An 18,219-nucleotide genomic window follows, 5' to 3' on the forward strand; every position below is an offset into this window, starting at 1 on the left:
TGGGGCTGAGCACAGGGTAAGAGGGCAACCTGGGTCCCCTCTCAGGGCCCCCTGCACTCACATGACTGCTGTGAAGGGCCAGGGGCTCCAGCGTGTCCACTTGGCCTGCCCTGATGAGAGCTTTATGGGGCAGGCTGGAGCCTTTGTCAGGAGGGATTAATAAACGTCTTAATTGGATCTGCCTGTTCTCAGCGACTCTGGCCATAGCAGGAGAGACGGCTCAGGGTGTTTTCATGCTTCCTGGGTGTCCAAGGGCCCACTCCAGGGTGGGAACATCCATAGAGAACAGCGGTGTGTGGCTGTGGTGACCCTACACCCTCTGGCCTGGTTCCTGGGGGTCCTGCTTGGGAGGAGGGGAAGGGGGCCCCCAGCTGTGGTTCATTCTGAGCCTGGTTCTGGTGGTGAGGTGGGGCTGGCAGAGTCTGTGAGGACCGGGCCTGGGGCTTGTTCCCACTGGGTGGGGGGGCATGTGACCTGACCGGGGTCCACAGCAGGAGGCTTGCCGAGGTCTTTTAAAGCCCATACTGCAGCAGCACGCCTGTGAGGGCTCTCCCACCACGGCCAGTCTGACTCGAGTGCCTGGGTGGCTGGAGGGCCCTGGGGGCCCCCAGTCCTGTGACCCCGCCGTGTCTCCCGTGAATTGAGGTCCCGCCGGCAGCGTGTGCTGTGTTCTCAGTGTGTCTGCAGCTGCCCGCCCCCAAGTGAGAGGGCGGAGGAAGCGGTCCTTTGTTTATCCTCCAGCAGGGAGCCGGTGGCCCTGGAGCATCCCACACATGGCGGGGGGCCTGGTGGGCACAGATGCCGTCTCGGGAGCCTCTGTGGCAGGTCTCCACCTGTTCCGAGGGGTGCTGGCCCCTGGGTCCCCGGCGTTGGCAGGAGGGCAGGTGTGTCAGAGGCACTGTGGACGCTCTGACCGCAGAGGACTGCTTCCATGATGAACGGTCCTCAACGGGGCCTGTTCCTGTTTGTGTCTCGCATGATTTAGAGCGAGTTGATGCCTGAGAAACCGTCCCCAGGAGAGCTGATGTCCACTTGGACAGTTAATCGGGGGCATGAGTGGGCAGGTTAATGCGGGTCCTCATGGCACTTGGTGAGGATCGGAGCAGCAGTGCCTGCCCGGCCTGGGGCGCAGCCTCACGGGCTCTGTGACCCCTGGAGGGTGGCCGCCCTGGAGGAGGGTCATCCACGTACCTTCCAGCTCTGGCCCTGGCCTGCCCGCCCTGCCGAGGTCCAGGTGGCCTCCTGTGGTCGGGGATTGTGGCCTTGGCCACTCATGTCCCTGCTCTGGGTGGGAATGTGGGAGGAAAACCCCTCCCTCTGTCCACACCCACGTTTCCCTGTCCCCTTGTGAGTCGCGTCAGGCAGGAGAAAAGACGGCATTTTGAAGCACGGTGATGCTGGCGGGTGGAGGGTCTGTCGATGTGAGTTCCTGCCCCACTGTCTCCCAGCAGCACAGCCAGCGTCTCGCAGCGTGCCCTTTCCTGCTGCTGCTGCGGGGACCCGGCCGAGCCAGCGCCTACCCAGCCCATGGGCAGAGGACTCCAGGTTGACCCTAAGTCCCCGCCTCCCTGTCGCCCAGGCTCAGCCCACGCGCTCCACGGCCTCCTGTCGGCCAGTTCCTTGAAGCAGCCCTCCAGTCGGCCTGGGTGGCCAGCCTGGGAACCCCGAAGCCCCGAGTGTAACTGTGGGTGCCTGAGAGCTTGTGGATTGGCCGAGGACACGTCCAAATGCATATTTGGCTTCAGAAGGCCCGGGGCAGGCCTGAGCTTCTGAGATCTGATCAGACTCCCGGTGTGGCTGACGCCGGTCCAGGACCTGACCCGGAGTAGGTAGGGCAGAGGCTCAGGACAGGAAGGAGGCCAGCCCAGACGGTTGGGCCACGTGTGGTCGGTGCCTCCTCCACCTCATTCCATGACACTCCGGTGCCTGGGCGTCCACTTTAGACACAGCACTGATACCGACACCGAGGGGCTGTGTGGTCTTGCTCTCCTTCAGAGCAGCAGTCAGGGAGGGTCACTGTCCGCTATCATCACCATGGCAACAGCCATCGATTTTTGTCCTGGTTATCCTTTTGGCCACTTGCCATTTTTTGCCATTTTGTAGGCAAGAGAAGAGCCCTGCTTCTACCAGGGAGGAACTGGTGGCTTTGAGGCCAGCAGGGAGGATGGGGGGGTTGGTGGCTGATCCCAGAGGGGTCCCTCAGTGCTGTCTGAGCTCCGCATCCCATACCGCTGGCTCTCAAGGCCGACGCGACACCCCCGCAGCCCTTGGCTGTCTGTCTTCCCAGAACGCGAGAGCTCTATATTTGTGCCTTGTTCAGGCGTATGCTAATGAGCTCTCAGAGGCGCCTTTCCGCTCTGGAAGCCGCCAGAATAATTGAGCATTATGGATATTTGCTTCAGAAGGCTTCAGGAGGCAGCGGGCGCTCCCAGCCAAGTTTGAGCAGCTGACCCCTTGGCTCAAGAGCCCCTTGGCCACCAGCAGGGAACGGGAGCTCTGGCTCCTCCTGAAATGACAGATCCTCAAGAAACGAGTGTTTTGGCGCCCTCGGTGGCTGCCAGTGACCAAAAGGAACGCCATGACCACTTGGCAGTAATAGTGCGTCCTGCTCTCCAGGTTCAAGTCCAGCTCTGCGAAGACAGGGCTGGAGGTTTAGTCTCTAAAGGAAGGTCAGACACCTTCTCTGTGCGCCCAGCACCATCTGGGGCTGCTGTACCTGGGAGGAGGCGGAGAACTCCTGCCCACCCCACCGCGGCACACGCCCGCACACGTGAGTCTCATGGTCGCAGAGTCACGGCTGTGCTGGTCTCACCTCTGCTTCTCCTGGAGAGGTAGTCAGGGGTCTGGTGTCAGTGCCCAGGTGGGGTGAGGGCTCCCGGCAGGCCTGTGGCTGCTTTGGTCTTCACCATGGTCCCCCAAGCTCCACCCCTCACACTCTGTTGGGCTCCTCTAGTCGGGGGGAGGGTTGCTAAGGTGGCCCTGGCTGGACTTGATCAGGGAGCAGAGGGGCCGTCCTGGCACCCCTGCAGTCGTGCCTCGTCACCCCACCCAGATCATCCTTCATGTGACACCTGCACTGGTCAGTGGGCTTGTTACTGGTCAGTAACCGTGCGGACGTTCTGCTCTCAATTCCACCTGGGCCACAGCCTCCTGGCCACCCCAGCCTGGTGTTTCGGTGAACCCCAGCCCCTGCCTGACGTGGCAGTGCCGGTAGAGAAGGGCCACTCTCCCTTGGAGAGACCTGGCACTGTAACCCCAGGTGTGGAAGGACTTTGATCTTTGTGGTGCAGCCGACAGCCCTGGGCCACCCTGCCTTTTCAGACGGCTTCATTTCTAGCTGCATCGGGGCTCGGCTGCCCCCTGACCGGTGGCCCAATTTTATCCCCAGGAGGGAGCAGTATCAGCCACTTTGGAGTTGGGGCGGGGCCTCGGGAGGCGGCTCCTGGCGGTGGAGGGATGGTAGGACCCTCCCCAACGCACGATAAGGCTGCTCCTGGGGACCCGTCTGGGCTGGGAATCTGGCTGGGGTGCTCATGCCCTGGGGTGATCTGGCTTGACGTCTACTAGGCGGGGGGCCAGCAGGTTACAGGGAGCCCTTAAGGATGAGCCGCGTGGGCAGGGACTTGGCACTGGATGTTCCCATCCTTCCCACATGTTCTCAGATCCTGTCCTGGAAGGCTTATGCTCTGGGAGTGCCCAGCATGGTCTGAGAGGTCCAGGTCCAGGCAGCTGGGGAGCCGGGCTCTCATCAGCGTCCACCACATTTGTAATGCTGCTGAAGACACCCACTTTCTCGTAGCATCAGCTCCCCCTGCACCCTGACACTGTGCCTTCATGGGAGCCCCCCAGGCTCTTGTCCACAGAGCCCTGTGCAGTGTCCCATCTTCACGGCCAGGGCCAGAGACAGGCACGGCCCTCTCACAGTGGGAAGGACACAGGTGTGAGGATGGGGGTTGTGAGCAAGAGACCAAACACTCGGGACCCCTGCCCAGGCCTGACTTTGGCATCAGGGACGAAGGGCATAGGCAGGGGAAAAAAGGGCACCAGTGGTGCCCTTGACCACACGTGGGTCGTACCCTCCTGCCGGCCGGGGCCCAGCTCCTCAGAAGGACGGAACATGCATGTGGGCCGGGGGCTTTCCCTACCTTATTGCCCAGTTCCTGAACCTCTTCACCCACCATCCTCCTGCTTAAAGAAAGAGGGGGTGTGTGGCAGGACCGCTGGTGTCAAGGTGGAGCTGCACCCAGGTTCCTGGCTGTCCTTGTCACTGTTACTGGCAGGGGCAAACACTTGCCCAGCTCTGGGGCAGGGGCTGTGCCGTGTGCCTTGTCAGCCCAACCCCCTAATCAGGAGACACGTGGTCTTACTGATTTAATCCCGGGATGAGGCACAAACATGTACGCGTAACCCATGAGACAGTGAGGTCAGCCAGGCAGGCCTGGAGCCCTTTCCCCGCAGATGCCTGGACTATCAGGCATCAGGACTTGTCACCCCCAGGCGGCCCCCCTGACAGGCATCCCCTGGCTGGTGGACGGGCACCAGGATGGAGGCTGGTCTCTGCCCTGGGGGGTGGTCCTGCTGTGTGGCAGTGGGTTTTGGAGGAGGCCCCTCCCCACCTCCACACTTCCCACCCCTCCCCCAGCCAGGGCTCAGCCGCCTGTGCCTTGCAGAGGTTGAAACTGCCCTCTGTGACCTCCCCCACCCCAGGTCCCCAGCTTCCTCCCGCTTCTTGGGTTAATCAGGTTTTAGGAGTTTCACCGGGTTGCCCTCTGGACACTGATCTCGGGGGTGATGCTTCGCTGTGGGGGTCACAGTGCTCTGGGGGACCTGGCCCTCCATGCAGCTGTGCCCAGCCCCGGGGTCCGGCAGCCGGGTCCTTACCCTCTTCATCCCGTGCTGTTGTTCACTCTTGCTGGGGGTCAGCTCAGGCCGCTGGCTGTCTTCATGAGAACCATCTCAAAGCAGGCTTTCTCGGGTCTGTGTTGCTTTGGCAAAAATGTGTTCTTTTTTAAGCCTAAATGGTGATAACTCATCTTCTCCTGAAATCCTGTCCTCGCTCCTTTGGGATTAGGAGTCTAGCATTATGGCCCAGGAGGGGGCCTCAGGTGGAGTCTGGTCCACCCTCGGCTCATAGAACAAGGTGGGGAGCTGCACAGATCTGCCGGGCGCCGGCCTGTGAGCGGCCAGACTCCGGGGCCTGAGCCCCGCTCCCACCCCGGCTTGTTCCCAGTCTCCCAGATCCACGCTCCCTCTCAGCTTCTTGTCATTTGCAGATTATAAGAACATGTGTTTTTTTCTGCAAAAAAAAAAAGAAAGAAAGAAAAAACCAGAAAAGCAGCCTGAGCCTTTAAAAATGTCAGCATTGTGAGAGATGCAACTCGAGAGGACTCTGCTGGATTAGAGAGGCTGAAGACTCCCGACTCCACAGAGGAAAGATAAGAATTCCGGTGCCGCTGAAGGTTAAGTCCTCATAACCCATGATTAAGCCTGTTTATGACTTACTTGTTCCAGATGCTCACAGAGCAGCATTTAGATAAACAGTACGCTGACTTATTGAGAGAGAGAGAGAGAGAGAGAGTGAGAGAGAGGGACAGAGAGAGACCTGAAGAGCCGCACGTGAGGTCCAGGGTTGGGGAGCAGCTCACAGGCGGCAGTGAGTTGGGCACCCAGGCTCCGAGGTGCGAGTGCTGAAGGAAGAGGGTCTGTGTCGGTGGCCGCTGTCCTTGGGTCGGGATGGCCGTGGGCCTGTGCACACAAGTCCGTGCTATCCAGGTGCAGAAGCTGACATGCTGGCCACGCCGTGATGTTCACTACTGTCTCAGGTGGTTCCGCCAAAAAGTGTGTGCACGGCTACCTGGGTGCATGTGTCGGAAAGAGAGCCGGGGAACCTGGTGAGGGGTGAGCGGGTACCCGCTCTGTTATTTTGGCCACTTTCGGGAGGTTTGGAGGTTGGACTGAGAGGAGAGTGTCTGTCTTCTAAGCGCTGATAAGAACAAATTCACGGCCCCTTTGATCTCCCGGGCCATGGATGGAACCCTCTGGGTGTGGCTGTAGACCTGGCCTCCAGCCACACTCAGGTCCCCTGTGTCAGTATTCAGTGCCCTGGGGGACTGCCTGGTGCCTTGTGGAGCTCAGGTAGGAGGTGGGGCTACACCTGTGCTGGTCTGGGGCTCGAGAATCAGTGAGATGAGACTCCCTGCCAGACCTCCCCGCCATCTCTGTGCCATCTGCAGCCACAGGCATCCTCGTCCTCCCGGCCTTCGAGCGGCCCTCCTTCCCGACCTGCCTGGCCCACTTGCCCCTCACTCTTCCTCGTTCCTCACTGGCCCACGTTTTGTCTGCCTCTCCCAGGAAAGAATGCAGGCACCACAGAGGCAGGGCCTCTGGTTAACTGTCTCACCTGGAGCGGCACCTGCACGGAGCAGGTGCTCACAGCGCAGTCGTCAGTGTGGTGACGATGAAGGTGAACGAGTGCCCCAGGCTGCGAGCGGGTCACCTTAATCTCAGTAACAGCTCTCACATGAAGACACCAACCTGCAATTTCTAGAGTGGGTCCCTTTTAAAAATCTGGTACCTGTAATTTTCTCTAGTCTTCTGGAATCTTTTATCTTTTCCCAAAGAGCCCAGTTTGGGGAAACACTTGAATGTTTCTGAGGTCTGAGATGTCAGTGGTGGGTCCTACATCCCTGAACACGTGTAAATCGACTGCTCCTCCGAACCGTCTACAAGTTCTGAGAGCACCCGGGGTGGGTGGCTGATCCCTCTCTGTCGTCTGCTAAGACGGGGCCATGTCACAGCGGGGTGCTGCCCTGCTCGAGTCCTGACCTTGCCTGGAGCTCCAAGCGAGAGCAGCTCCGCCCCTTCCCCTCCTGTGAGCTGTGGTCCTGCCAACACTGCTCTGCTGAGAGTCTGCCCCACTGCCATCCTCCCGGGTGTGGGGCCTTCCTGCACCTGGGCCTCCCCCTCCTCAGCTGTGCCCTGCACCTTCCAGCTTATCGCCCCGGCCCCTCTGTGCTGACGGGGTCGCTAGCTTCTGCCTTTTTCTCCCCTCAGTGGGTGCCTTCGGTCCCCAGGTGCTGGCCAGCACTCACACTGGCCAGTGCCAGGCCCCTCCACCTTGTCCTTGTACTGAGGTTCTTGCCAGGGGCTGTGAACATTTTTGAGAGTCTGTTGGGAATTTTTTCATATCGGTGGTGAAATAAAACACTTAAGGAAAAGAAGCAGAGCGACTGAGCCGTGGTGCTCGCTCTGGCTCACGATCCCAAGGTTTGGCAGAAGCCAGTTCCTGCTGGGGGTGGCCAGCGGGGGCAGAGGGTCCCCCGCAGACAGTCCCCAACCTCCCCACTCAGCTGGGAAGCGAGAGGGTTGCTGAGTCACCCAGACTTGCTAGAGAGGCGGGCTCCTGTTGTGGAATCAATTCCTCTTCCTATCTGCAGCCTCATCTTCCCAGGGGCGTTTGGACTAGCCTGGAGCAGGGAGCGGTCCCCTCAGAGATGGCAGTGGGCGCCTGGAGGGGCGCTGACCCTGGCTCCCTCCTGGCAGTGGGGGGCTCGGTCTGGCTCTGGAGGAACCTGGGAGGGCTTGGCGGCTCTGAGGCCCCAGCCCCCACGTGCTCACAGTACTGGCTGGAGACTCCCCTTTTACTCACCTCCCCCCAGGGTCTGCTGGCTAGTGGACTCTTGCTCTAGGCTGATGGGAAAAAACCTCAAAAATCATATTGCAAAGATTGTGTACAAAAAGAATTCAGAGTTATTATAAAATAAAACTGCTTCCTAAGGAGAGCTGATTATCACAACAGCCAACACTATTTGTAACGGCCTGAAAGTGGAAACGCCCAAATGTCCTCCGATGGACATCATGGGCGACTGGATAAACAAAATGCGGCTCATTCCCTGGAATGTCATCCAGCTGGGAAAGGAATGAGGCCCTGCCACACTGCCACGTGGTGAGCCTCAAACACCAAAAACATGCTCCGCGAGGAAGCCAGACACCAAGGCCTGTGTCACGGGATCGCACTGATACTAAACGCCTAGGACAGGGAGATCCGTACAGACAGTAGATTAGTGGTTGCCCGAGGCTGGAGGGAAAGGGGAGTGACTGCTGCTGGGGACAGGTTTTTGGAGTGATGAGAACGTTCTGGAATTAGGAGTGGTGGATGCTCCTTGAGGACAGAGTGGCCTGTGAGGGGCTACGCAGGCCTGGGCCTCAGCCCTCCCTGTCCAGCCACCCCAGCTCCAGTGTTGTGTCCTTGTTGGGGGCCCTGTCCCTGCTGGAAGGCTGGACCAGTTCTTTCTGCCCCTGTCACCAAGGGCAAGGCCACCACCCTGGGGGACAAGGGCACACCCTGGCTCCCGAGGCCGCACAGCCTCTCTTCAGGGGCACACGCACCGTCTGCAGGATGCTCAGGCTCCCAGGCCACAGTCATGCAGAGCAAAGGTGGTGGCGGCTGTCCCGACGTTGTGCTGTCTTAGCCACACCAGACAGAAGCAGCCTGTGTCCAGCCAGACTGTGTTGGAGGGGAGGGAGGTGAACAGCACGTCGCCTGTGTCGGTGAGGAAGTGCAGCATGTGCCGACATGTGCGTGTGTGTGTGTGTGTGTGTGTGTGTGTGTGTGCGCGCTCCTGCGCTTGCTGCCCCAGCCCCTTCCCTGGGGGAGGGGAGTTGCCATGTGTACCGAGTTCCACTCTTAACCCAAAGACACAAGGCTGGTGTTAAAGGTTACCAAGAGTACCAGGAATTTTTACACTCAGAGCTGAAGGGTGTGCAGCCGGAGGTGACTCACTGCTGACCTGGCTGCCTCCTCACAGGGTAAACACTGGGTGGGAGGGCGTCGCCTCGTTCTCAGATGCCTGTGTTTCTGTCGGTGGTTTTGTCTTGGATGAAGCCTCATGGCACCCAAGTGTGCCCTCTCCTGTCCCTGCTCCCGATGGCCTGCTCCCAACCCCTCCTCAGTGCCAGGGTGGCCTGCCCGCTCCCCTCCTGTGGCGCCCTGGGGCCTGGCCACCTGCCTGCCTCCCCCTCTGTTCACACTCCTCGAGACCCTGGCGGTCCCATCGGTGGTGACAACTGAGTACCCTGCTCCCCCGCTCTTTGCTCTGGCGAGGCTGGGTCTGGGCTCTATTTTAAACCTGGTTTTTCGAGTTTAGGGCCCACCTGTGCTGTGGACCGAGACCTGGGTTCCCAGATGAGGCCTGGTAGAAAGCCCGGTGGCCTCCTCCTCCACGTATGGGGTGGGCCTGGGAAAGTGTCCCCACCTCATGCTGGCCTTTGAGCCCAGAGAAGCGGGGAGGCTCTGGCCGGCCCCATGGCTCCAAGGACCTTCACTCGCCCGCCTCCCAGGACCCGGAAGGGACCTGGGTGAGAGGACGAGAGAGTGTCCGTGCCAATGCCTGAGGCCCCCCGCATTCCTGGGAAGCCTAGTTCGGGGCACAGCCTCATCCCCGGGCAGGGGTGACCGCCCCCTGCAGCTGGCCCAGTGCCCCCACAGTGCTCCAGGGTCCATACGCTCACACCACCATCATGTACACGTGGCTTCCTGCAGCTGCTTGTGTAACGCACCTTAAAAATTCCCCGTGTGGACCGGCTTGTGGCAGCCACTGGCTTGCAGCTCAGAGCATGTGCCCACTCCCCGCATGCGTGCGCAGGGACACAGGCGGAGGCTCCGGTGGGCGGAGGCGATGCGGTGCAGTGTCCAGAATCCTCAAGAAGCTTCACACACTCTTCTTGGCAACGGGAATTCTTTATCTAAAGGACTTGGTATTTGTTGTTGTTATTTTTCAAATGTTTTCTTTCAACTAGTTTTGTGTGGCCGTTCAAGGAAATACATGTGTTCAGTTTGATCCGGACACTAATTTACGATTCTGGGGCCTCAAGCGTGAGCACCGGTGCCACTTGCTCTGTGTCTTATTTATGGACTTCATGTCCCTTGAGAGAGCCCACAGGGCCAGAGGGTGACCTGTGGGTCTGGCTTTTCTGTGCGTGCCACCCTTGACACACAGGACAGCATCCCCTCCAAGCATATCGGATCTGGGGATGCGGAAAGGCCGTGGCGATGCCGGGAGCCTCATCCCACTCGGGAGCTGCGGGTCTGAGCAGGTCAGGTCAGGGTGGTGGCAGCCTGGCCTTGTCCCCTGGGCTGCCTGCTTGTATTTGTCCTGGTGGTTCCTTTTCAGCCAAGGGCGGGGACCAGGCACCTTCTGTCCCCTGTTGTCCTCGGCCAGTTCCCTGACTCATAGACCGCCCCCTGGGGTCGGGACGGGGTAGAAGTGGGGTCAGGGCCAGGAGAGGATGAGTGAGACTCACATCCTATCCTGCTGGGGCTGCTCAGCCGCAGCTCAGCCCTCAGTGTATGTGGTTGGTTGACCATGGACCATGCTGCCCCCAGGCAGCCGCGGTGGGGGCGGGGCCTTCTTGTCCCCAGGTGCCGCCCCCCCTGCCCCGCCACACCCAACAGCACTGTCAGGCCTGAGGTCAGGCTGCCATTTGGAGCCTGAGTGGAAAGTAACTTCCAGGGACTCTGGGCCCCCGCCAGGCCTCCCCCTGTGCCCTGGTGCTGGTGTCCGTGGCCCTGCCAGCATGCGCAGTGCTCAGTAAATGTTTATCACTTTGGATTAGGGGATTTGTGCATCAGGAGCTCTGGTGTCTGCCCCTGCTCGTGCATCTCCCCGCTCCGTCCTCTCCCTCCCGGCTCATGGACAAGCATGGTCCTAGAGGCAGACCTGTGTGGACCGGCTCTGATCCCTGTGGCCCACCCAGTCACAGCCCGGTCACTTAGCTTCCTGGAGCCGCGCGTCCACGGGGCCATAGCAGCACCCCAGGGCTGCGGGGAGAGAGAATGGAGACTGAGGCGCACACAGCCACACGTGTACCCACTCAACACCCACGCCCAACACAGCCACACACGCTCACACCCACACCCCTGCATCCATGCACGCACTCACCCCCATGCACACCGTGGGCACCTACATGCACACACGTGTACACTCTGGCACCCACACGCCCTCCCCCACTCACACCACACAGACACTACCCACTCACTCACGCTCACACGGCGTGGCACTGGCCCTGACCGCAAGCATCCTTCGAAGCCTCAGGCTGGGCCTGGGCGTCTTCCTCTCTCTGCAGTAGCTGTAAGCAACTTGGTGCCTTGGGTGCCAGCCTGGGCCCCCCAGGGGTCTGTGCTTCCTCATGTGGTGCCTGGGAAGGGGTCTTCGCACTGTCGGCACAGGCAGCCTGCTGGACACTCAGCCCAGGGTCCAGCGAACCACAACTATGTGTGGTCTGACCCCATCCGGAGGGGACCCACCGGCATGCCTGTGTCTCCCTTTTTCTTTTTTTTTTGGCCACACCCCATGGCTTGTAGGATCTTAGTTCCCCAATCAGGGATCGAACCTGCACCCTCAGCAGTGAAAGCATGGAGTCCTAACCATTGTGCCGCCAGGGAACTCCCCCGACCTTGTCTCCTGACAGGGACACGCGGTTGGCTTTGCAGGGCCTAGCCCCTGGCACACCGTGGCTCCTCCCAGCTGACAGGTGACCCTTGGGGCTCCTTCGGAAGCACTCTTCTCCCCTCCTCCTCCTCCCTCGACAGAAATCTGTGCATCCGAGGCGAAGCCAGGCCTTTGGGCACTCAGCCCAGCAGCGCACTGAGAGTGAGAACTCAGAACTCAGACGGGGGCGGGACACCCGCTGGCTGGTGAGGCCGCCCTCGCGTGCACTCCAGCAACAGAGAGTGACCCTGGGAGGCAAGGCCCGGGGCCTGCCAGCGGAGGCCAGCACTGCGGCCATTTAACAGCCCACTGACCTCGGGCAGCCTGCCCCAAGGATTGGCGATCTGTCCCTAATTCTGCCTGTGGTGATCACTGTGCTCTGTGGTCATCAGGGCCACAAGAGCACCAGCAGCTGACCGAACGGCCCGATGACCGGGAGCTGGCCGTCCCCAGAACCCAGCTGTGCTTCTGGGAGGGCAAGCGACCCCAGGGGATCATCTACGTGCTGTCCTTATGACCTTGGAGGGTGGGCAGCGTCACCCCATTAGGGCAGGGGCCACAGGAACTGTTCTGCTTTCTGGCTGGCCTCATGGGGACCAGAGGTGCTCATTGTGGCTGACCCCAACAGGATCCTCTGGGTCACGTGACCCCTGAGTGGCCTGGATGTGAGCAGGGGAGGGTCGTCCTGGTGTAAGCAGCACCTTGGGACAGGGTTAGTCAGCAGGTGACTGCCCCCGAGGGCAGGGGCGGGCCCTCCTCCACGTGGCCACAGCGCATGGTTAGTGCCTGCCGCTAGAAGTGGCTGCTTAGCAAATATTTGCCAATGAAATGAATGGAGCTCACACTGCCCGTTCCAGACCCACCCTCTGCAGAGGAGGAAATGAGCCATTTGTGCAAGGAAGTCCTTCACGCTGACCCTGTGGGTGTGGGCAGTGGCCCTGAGGGTCTTCGGAGGCAGGTACCATGAGTGCCCCAGCTCGGAGCTTCTGTTCCACAGTGTTGATTTGGGGTGGGTGTCGGGACTCTGCTGACCATGACGTGTCTTGGGCCGTGGGGTCCCTCCTTTCACGGCCACCTTCCTTCCACGCCACGTCCCGGGACGCACAGGGGCTACGTGTTGTGGCTACCTCTGCCTGGGCCCGAGGTAGGTGGGCCGCTGGTGGTTGGCGCCTGTGAGAGGAGATGCATGTGCTCACAGGGTCGCACGCAGGGTTGAAACCTGCAAACGTAGGGTCTCCGATCTTCTTACCTCTGCCATGAATCTCAGATCCAGTGCAGATGCCTGAGGCCCCCAAACCCCCAGAGACACCAAGCCACTGTGTATCCTTGTCATTCTAGAATTTCCCATCTCCTCTTGGCGGCATCACCTGGAGAGGCACCCCTCCCCCTGCCCGCCGGTCCCCAGACCACAGCAGCCCCAGTGCCTGGCCCACTGGTACCTGCTCCCGAGCCGTGGAGGGAGTGATAAGACAGTGAATCTGAGTAGCTCACTTTCCTCCTGCTTTTCTCTCCTGCCATCTGCCTCCCAGGGGACGTTCTCTTCCAGATGGCCGAAGTCCACAGGCAGATTCAAAATCAATTGGAGGAAATGGTGAGTCCCAGCCTCCCAGTGCGACCCCGGGGAGGGAGGGGCAGATGCAGGTGAGCAGGCGCTGTCAGAGGCGAGGGGAAGAGCCGGGCATGTGCTGTGGCCGTGCATCCACTAGGGAAGTATGTGCCTTCCTGTGGTCATACCCAGAGAGGTGGGGGTGTCCCCAGGGCCTGAGAGAGAAGTCACACACCAGGGATGTGACCACCATGGGGGCTGAGGATATACAGACGGACCTGGAAGAAAAGGACACGGCCAAGATGGGGTGTTATTCTCAGCTGGCTCACACGCAGGGCCACATGGGGACATCTCGAGTGGTGGCCTGGGGAAGCACAGGTGCACCGAGACTGTAGGTCCTGCCAGGACCTAGCAGGTCTACGGCTCGTGTCAGCTTATGCCTATGTTACCCACCAGCACGGGAGAGCAGGGACAGTGGGGAGGCGGTCTCTGTCTCCCCGAGGGAAGCGAGGCTCCATGCCTGTCGAAGGCCAGGCTTCAGTTCAGCACTCACTCCCGGGGCCGCGTGGCCCCGCGGGGCCCACCTGTCGCTGCGGGGTCATCGGCTCCTGGATCAGACAAGCTCCTCTCGCCCATTGGGGTGCCCAGCGTCCCAGGTGCCATGGTCGTGGTGACCGCCCCCCCTCTCCCGGGACAGCCACACGTCGGAGCTGACGGCTGTTTTCTCTCCATGTCCAGCTGAAGTCTTTTCACAACGAGCTGCTAACGCAGCTGGAGCAGAAGGTGGAGCTGGACTCCAGGTACCTGAGCGTAAGTAGCCCCCACCCTGTACCTGCTGGTCACCCTGAGCTGCTTGGGCTCTGCTGTGTGTGAATCCTTCCCTGTCTGAGCTTCCTGTGAGCTCTCCATCCTGTGGGTTTCCTGCAGCTCCTCTGACATTCATGCCCATTTGAAACTAAATGTGACCCCGTGAGTGGACTCTTGCGTCTGATGCCCCACATGCCAGGTTCCACTACCCCCGCCTCTCGGCCGCTTTTTGTAAAAACGATGTGAGGCAGCCGCCCTGTGGAACCTGTGTGAACTCCTCTGACCTGCTGTCGTTTCCTGGAGTTCTTCATGCCCTGACCCTGCCCTGTCACCTCTCCCAGGTTGACAAGAAGGGCGAGGGGCTGGGCTCTGTCAGTGTTCATTACATGATTTGACCTGAGGCACTTCCGGCCCTGCGTTGGGAGAGAGCGAGGCTCGAGGCTCGGTGGGAGAGAGGGAGGCTGGCTGGTTTTCCCAGCCCTGATCTTTGCCTCCAGGGTGGGCAGAGCTGAGGCCTCAGGTTTGCAGCTGCACAATTCCTGCCGTCCACAGGTTCGGGGCTGCTGTGGCCCAGTTGAGAGCGGGAGGGGCGCACCAGCTCATTGCCCGTGGTTTTGTTGTTTGAATCTCAGGCTGCGCTGAAGAAATACCAGACGGAGCAAAGGAGCAAAGGTGATGCACTGGACAAGTGCCAGGCCGAGCTGAAGAAACTCCGCAAGAAGAGCCAAGGGAGCAAAAACCCCCAGAAGTACTCGGACAAGGAGCTGCAGGTGGGACTCGGCCGCCGCGTGCTGGGGGCTCTGCCTGGGGACACAGGAGTGTTGGGTCCCCGGTCATGGTTTTGGGACTCCTCGGGCCTTTTAGTGAGTGGTGAAGGGCAGGCGCTCTTGTCTGTCCCCAGCACTCACCCTTCTTGGTCTCGGGGGGCGAGGCTGATCCCTCCTGATGAAACTGGGCAGAGCCAGGCTCCACTCTCCTGGGGGATTTTGGGTGGTTGGGTGCCCGGCGTCCCGGAGCCAGCAGGACAGCAGTCCCATCCTGTAGCCTCGGTGGGTACCAGAGGGCTCTCCACCGAAGGAGCAGAACCCAGACGGAATCTTCCTGCCTGTTGCTCTGATTCCTACCTCGGCCAGAGATCCCAGACCGTTACTCTGACTGACTTGTGAATGCCTGCTCCCAGCACAGACCCAGAGACCCCGGGGCAGGCAGATGCTGGCTGGTCCAGCATCTCAGTGACTCTTCAGCGTGAGGCAGGTGGCATTGCAGGGCACGGGAGGGGCAGCCCTGGTTGTAGGCGTTACATGCTGGGGTGAGGGGCAAGGATTTAGGACAGCGTGGCCTGTGACGGGCACGACCCTGATACACCTGATTCACCAGAACCCTGCAGCCAGTTGACACAGATCAGGCCCAGACGCTGCTCTCCAAGGTCGCACGTCTCAGATAAGGAGGAACAGGATAGCCCCCAGTGGTCGGCAGTGGAAGCTTCCCCTGGGCACAGGCATGGGGGTGACCCCTGGGGTGAACCCCTCACCTCCTGAAGCCCCACCCTTCCTGCCAGTGATCAGGGCAGTGAGCCTGGGGGCACTGCCTGGGGCCCTCTGTGCATGGTGCCCGCGCATGCCCCATGGTGCCCACACCGCTGCCCGCAAGCACCTCTGGAGCACGCCAGGGCCAAGAGGCCGGTCCTGCCCACTTGAGTGTGGCATAGACGAGCAGGCCTCCTGCTCCCCCGGGGCGGCCCGGCCTCTGCGTCCCTCTGTGCCTGGGGCACCCAGTGGAGAGGATGGGGGGGGGGGGCGCAGCGGCAGCTGAGAACCGCAACCTGCCGTGTGGGAAGCAGCCGCCAGTCTCCTGCAGCCCCTTACTCAGGTGTGTTCCTCATGTAGTCGCAGTGACTCAACTCCCGCCTCTCTCTAGCATCCCTTCCCCAAGTCAGACGCGTTTCCCCACATCCACAGTCTCGTGACCATCGTCTCAAAAGACCGTCTGTAATCCGTCACCACCTCGAGGCCTCCCCTCCCCGCCGCGAGAGCGCTGCTGCAGGGAACCCTCCCGAGTCACCCCCGCCCGGGATGTGCTCCTGGGAGAGTGTCATGCGGTCGGGGCTGGAAAGACACCTGCACTGGTGTGTGTCCGTTTTTCTGTTCTGTCCCATCCTTGACGTGTTTTGCCATTTTGTTTCCTGAAAACCTTGACCCGCTGCCTGGGAGGGCAGTGGCCTCCTCAGAGCCCTATCTGAGGGAACCCTGGGGACTGGTTTGGAGGCCTGGTGACAGGGACAGGAGGCTGGCTTTCCAGGGGTTCAGCCTGTGCACTCCCCGCTCCTTAAGGTGCTTTTTTTTTGGTGACAGCTTTATCGAGAGGTAATTCACATACCATATAACTCACCCGTTTGATTTTGAGTACGTTCGTATAGCGTTGTGTAACTGTCACCACAGTCCATTTTAGAATGTTGTCACGGCCCCAGAAAGAAAGCCCGTCTTCACCGGTCCCTCCCCGCCCCCCGGCGGCATGACCGGGATCAGACGGCAAGTGACCTGCGTCTGGCTTCTTGCCCTCGGCGTGACGTTTCTGAGGTTCGTCCATGCTGTGTGTGTCAGTGCTTCGTTCCTTTTTATCATCACGTACCCGTGCTTCGTTCCCCTTTACGGCCACGGACTTGGAGGCTCCGTCCTGTGCCGAGGCCCTCTCCCTGGACGAGCTGGTGCTGCTGTGACCAGCTTGCTGAGAGCCGTCAGAAGGGACCGTGTCCCAGCCGGTGCATCCTGTGGCTGGGAGAGGACAGGCCGGGCAGACGTCAGTGCGTGTGGGCTGGCGTCATCCATGGTGTTCACTCCTACGTGACTCGGAGCCACACAGGCCTGGGTCATCGTGGCTCTGCTGCCTGTGGTTCCCAGTGGCCCACTCCCCTTGCCCCAGAGCCCCTGCCACCCACTGCAAGACCTCTCTCTTCTGGAGAGCCCTGACTGCTCCACTCTGGAGTCTGGGCCTGCAGGGCCGAGAGGGTGGGATCTGCTCCCCCAGCCACGCAGGGCCAGGGGGACACAGCACAGGCTCTGCAAACCTTAGTCTTTCCGTATGGGCAGTTGGGTGGTGGTTCTCTCCTTGGGGGGGGCCTCCCAGCAGTTCCCCAGCTTGGTGAGGCCGGCCATGTCCAGCCTGGCCTCCTGGGACCTGGGAGACATCCAGTGCTGACCTTTCTTCCCATGTCCAAGGGTCACCCCACAACTGAGGCTCCCCTCTGCCCTGTATCCTCAGCACAGCCCTGCTGCCCCCGCTGAGGCCCAGTCCCCTCCGGGTATCTGCCCTGAGGCTCTCTCTCAGAGGCCTCCTCTTCACCCCCCTGTGGCCTGTCACCGCCTGGGCATAGCCATGAGGCCCTGGCCGTTGGGTTTGGATCCCAGCTGTGCCCCGTGTGCACTGGCCGTGTGGTCACGGTGAGCTCCATGTCCTCTCTCGGTTTCCCCGCTTCGGAGGGGTGTACCTCGGCCTTCCTCCCATCTCAGAGCGGGAAGGGCCCTGGGGCCTGAGCAAAGCGAGGTCACCCCTCCCCGTTCTGTGCACTTCCTCGGTTTCCCTTGTCTTTCCCAGACCCACCCCAACCCCCTCTCTACCTGCCCCTTGGCCTCCTGAGGGTGTTACTGCAGTGGTTCTCCCCCAGTAATCGAGTTCCTCCCAGGGAGGGCTGGGGGCTGTGTTCCACGCTGTCCCTCTCGCCGTCCAGCCCAGGCTGCTGACGCGGTGATAGGTGGCATGTGATGTTATTCCGGTTGTGGTTGTCTTTCCAGCGACAGTCCAGCCAGTGCGTTTTTTGTTCCCTGGTGGCGCTGAACCTGAGAGGCCAGACTGGGGCACGCTCAGAGTCCCTCATCCCGCGTCTGTGCCGGAGGGGGTGGGTGCCCAGTGTGCTGTGAGACCGTGGAAGGCATGCTGGCCACCTGTCCCGTGGACAGTTCTGGCCTACCTGGTGGCCTTGTGGAGGTGCCCAGCCCACCTGGGCATGTGAGGGTCCTTTGGCACCTGGGTCTGTTCCTTCTGGTTCTTGGAACCTTTGCAGACCTGGCCAGGAGCCAGGACCTGATGTCTCCTTTGAGGTGTGGCTGCTGGGGGCTGGGAGGGCCTTAGGCACCTTTTGGTGTGACAGCCCCTCCCCTCCCCACTGTTTCCCCTAGAGGAAATGCCTGGGCAGGGCAGGTGTGTTGAGCCGGCCCTGCCCCTCGCCTTGCCTGAGGTCCTGCTAGTCACAGGAAATGGTCTGTTTAAGACACTTTTTTTTTTAATTTATTTTTGGCTGTGTTGGGTCTTCGTTGCTGCACCCAGGCTTTCTCTAGTTGCGGCGAGTGGGGACTACTCTTCGTTGCGGTGCGTGGGCTTCTC

General features: G+C 60.8%; 1 protein-coding gene across 4 annotated transcripts in view; it reads left to right on the top strand.

The window, feature by feature from the left end:
* Nucleotides 1-18,219, top strand: part of BAIAP2 (BAR/IMD domain containing adaptor protein 2) — a 70,955-nt gene that overhangs the window by 28,066 nt on the left and 24,670 nt on the right. For all 4 annotated transcript variants that reach the window (XM_059997502.1, XM_059997499.1, XM_059997500.1 and 1 more), the window contains exons 4-6: nt 13,019-13,080; nt 13,774-13,845; nt 14,475-14,612. In XM_059997502.1, coding sequence (XP_059853485.1) covers nt 13,019-13,080; nt 13,774-13,845; nt 14,475-14,612 — 272 coding nt within the window. The remainder of the gene's footprint in view (nt 1-13,018; nt 13,081-13,773; nt 13,846-14,474; nt 14,613-18,219) is intronic.

Source organism: Delphinus delphis, chromosome 19 (assembly GCF_949987515.2).
Source record: "Delphinus delphis chromosome 19, mDelDel1.2, whole genome shotgun sequence".
Lineage (NCBI taxonomy): Eukaryota > Metazoa > Chordata > Mammalia > Artiodactyla > Delphinidae > Delphinus > Delphinus delphis.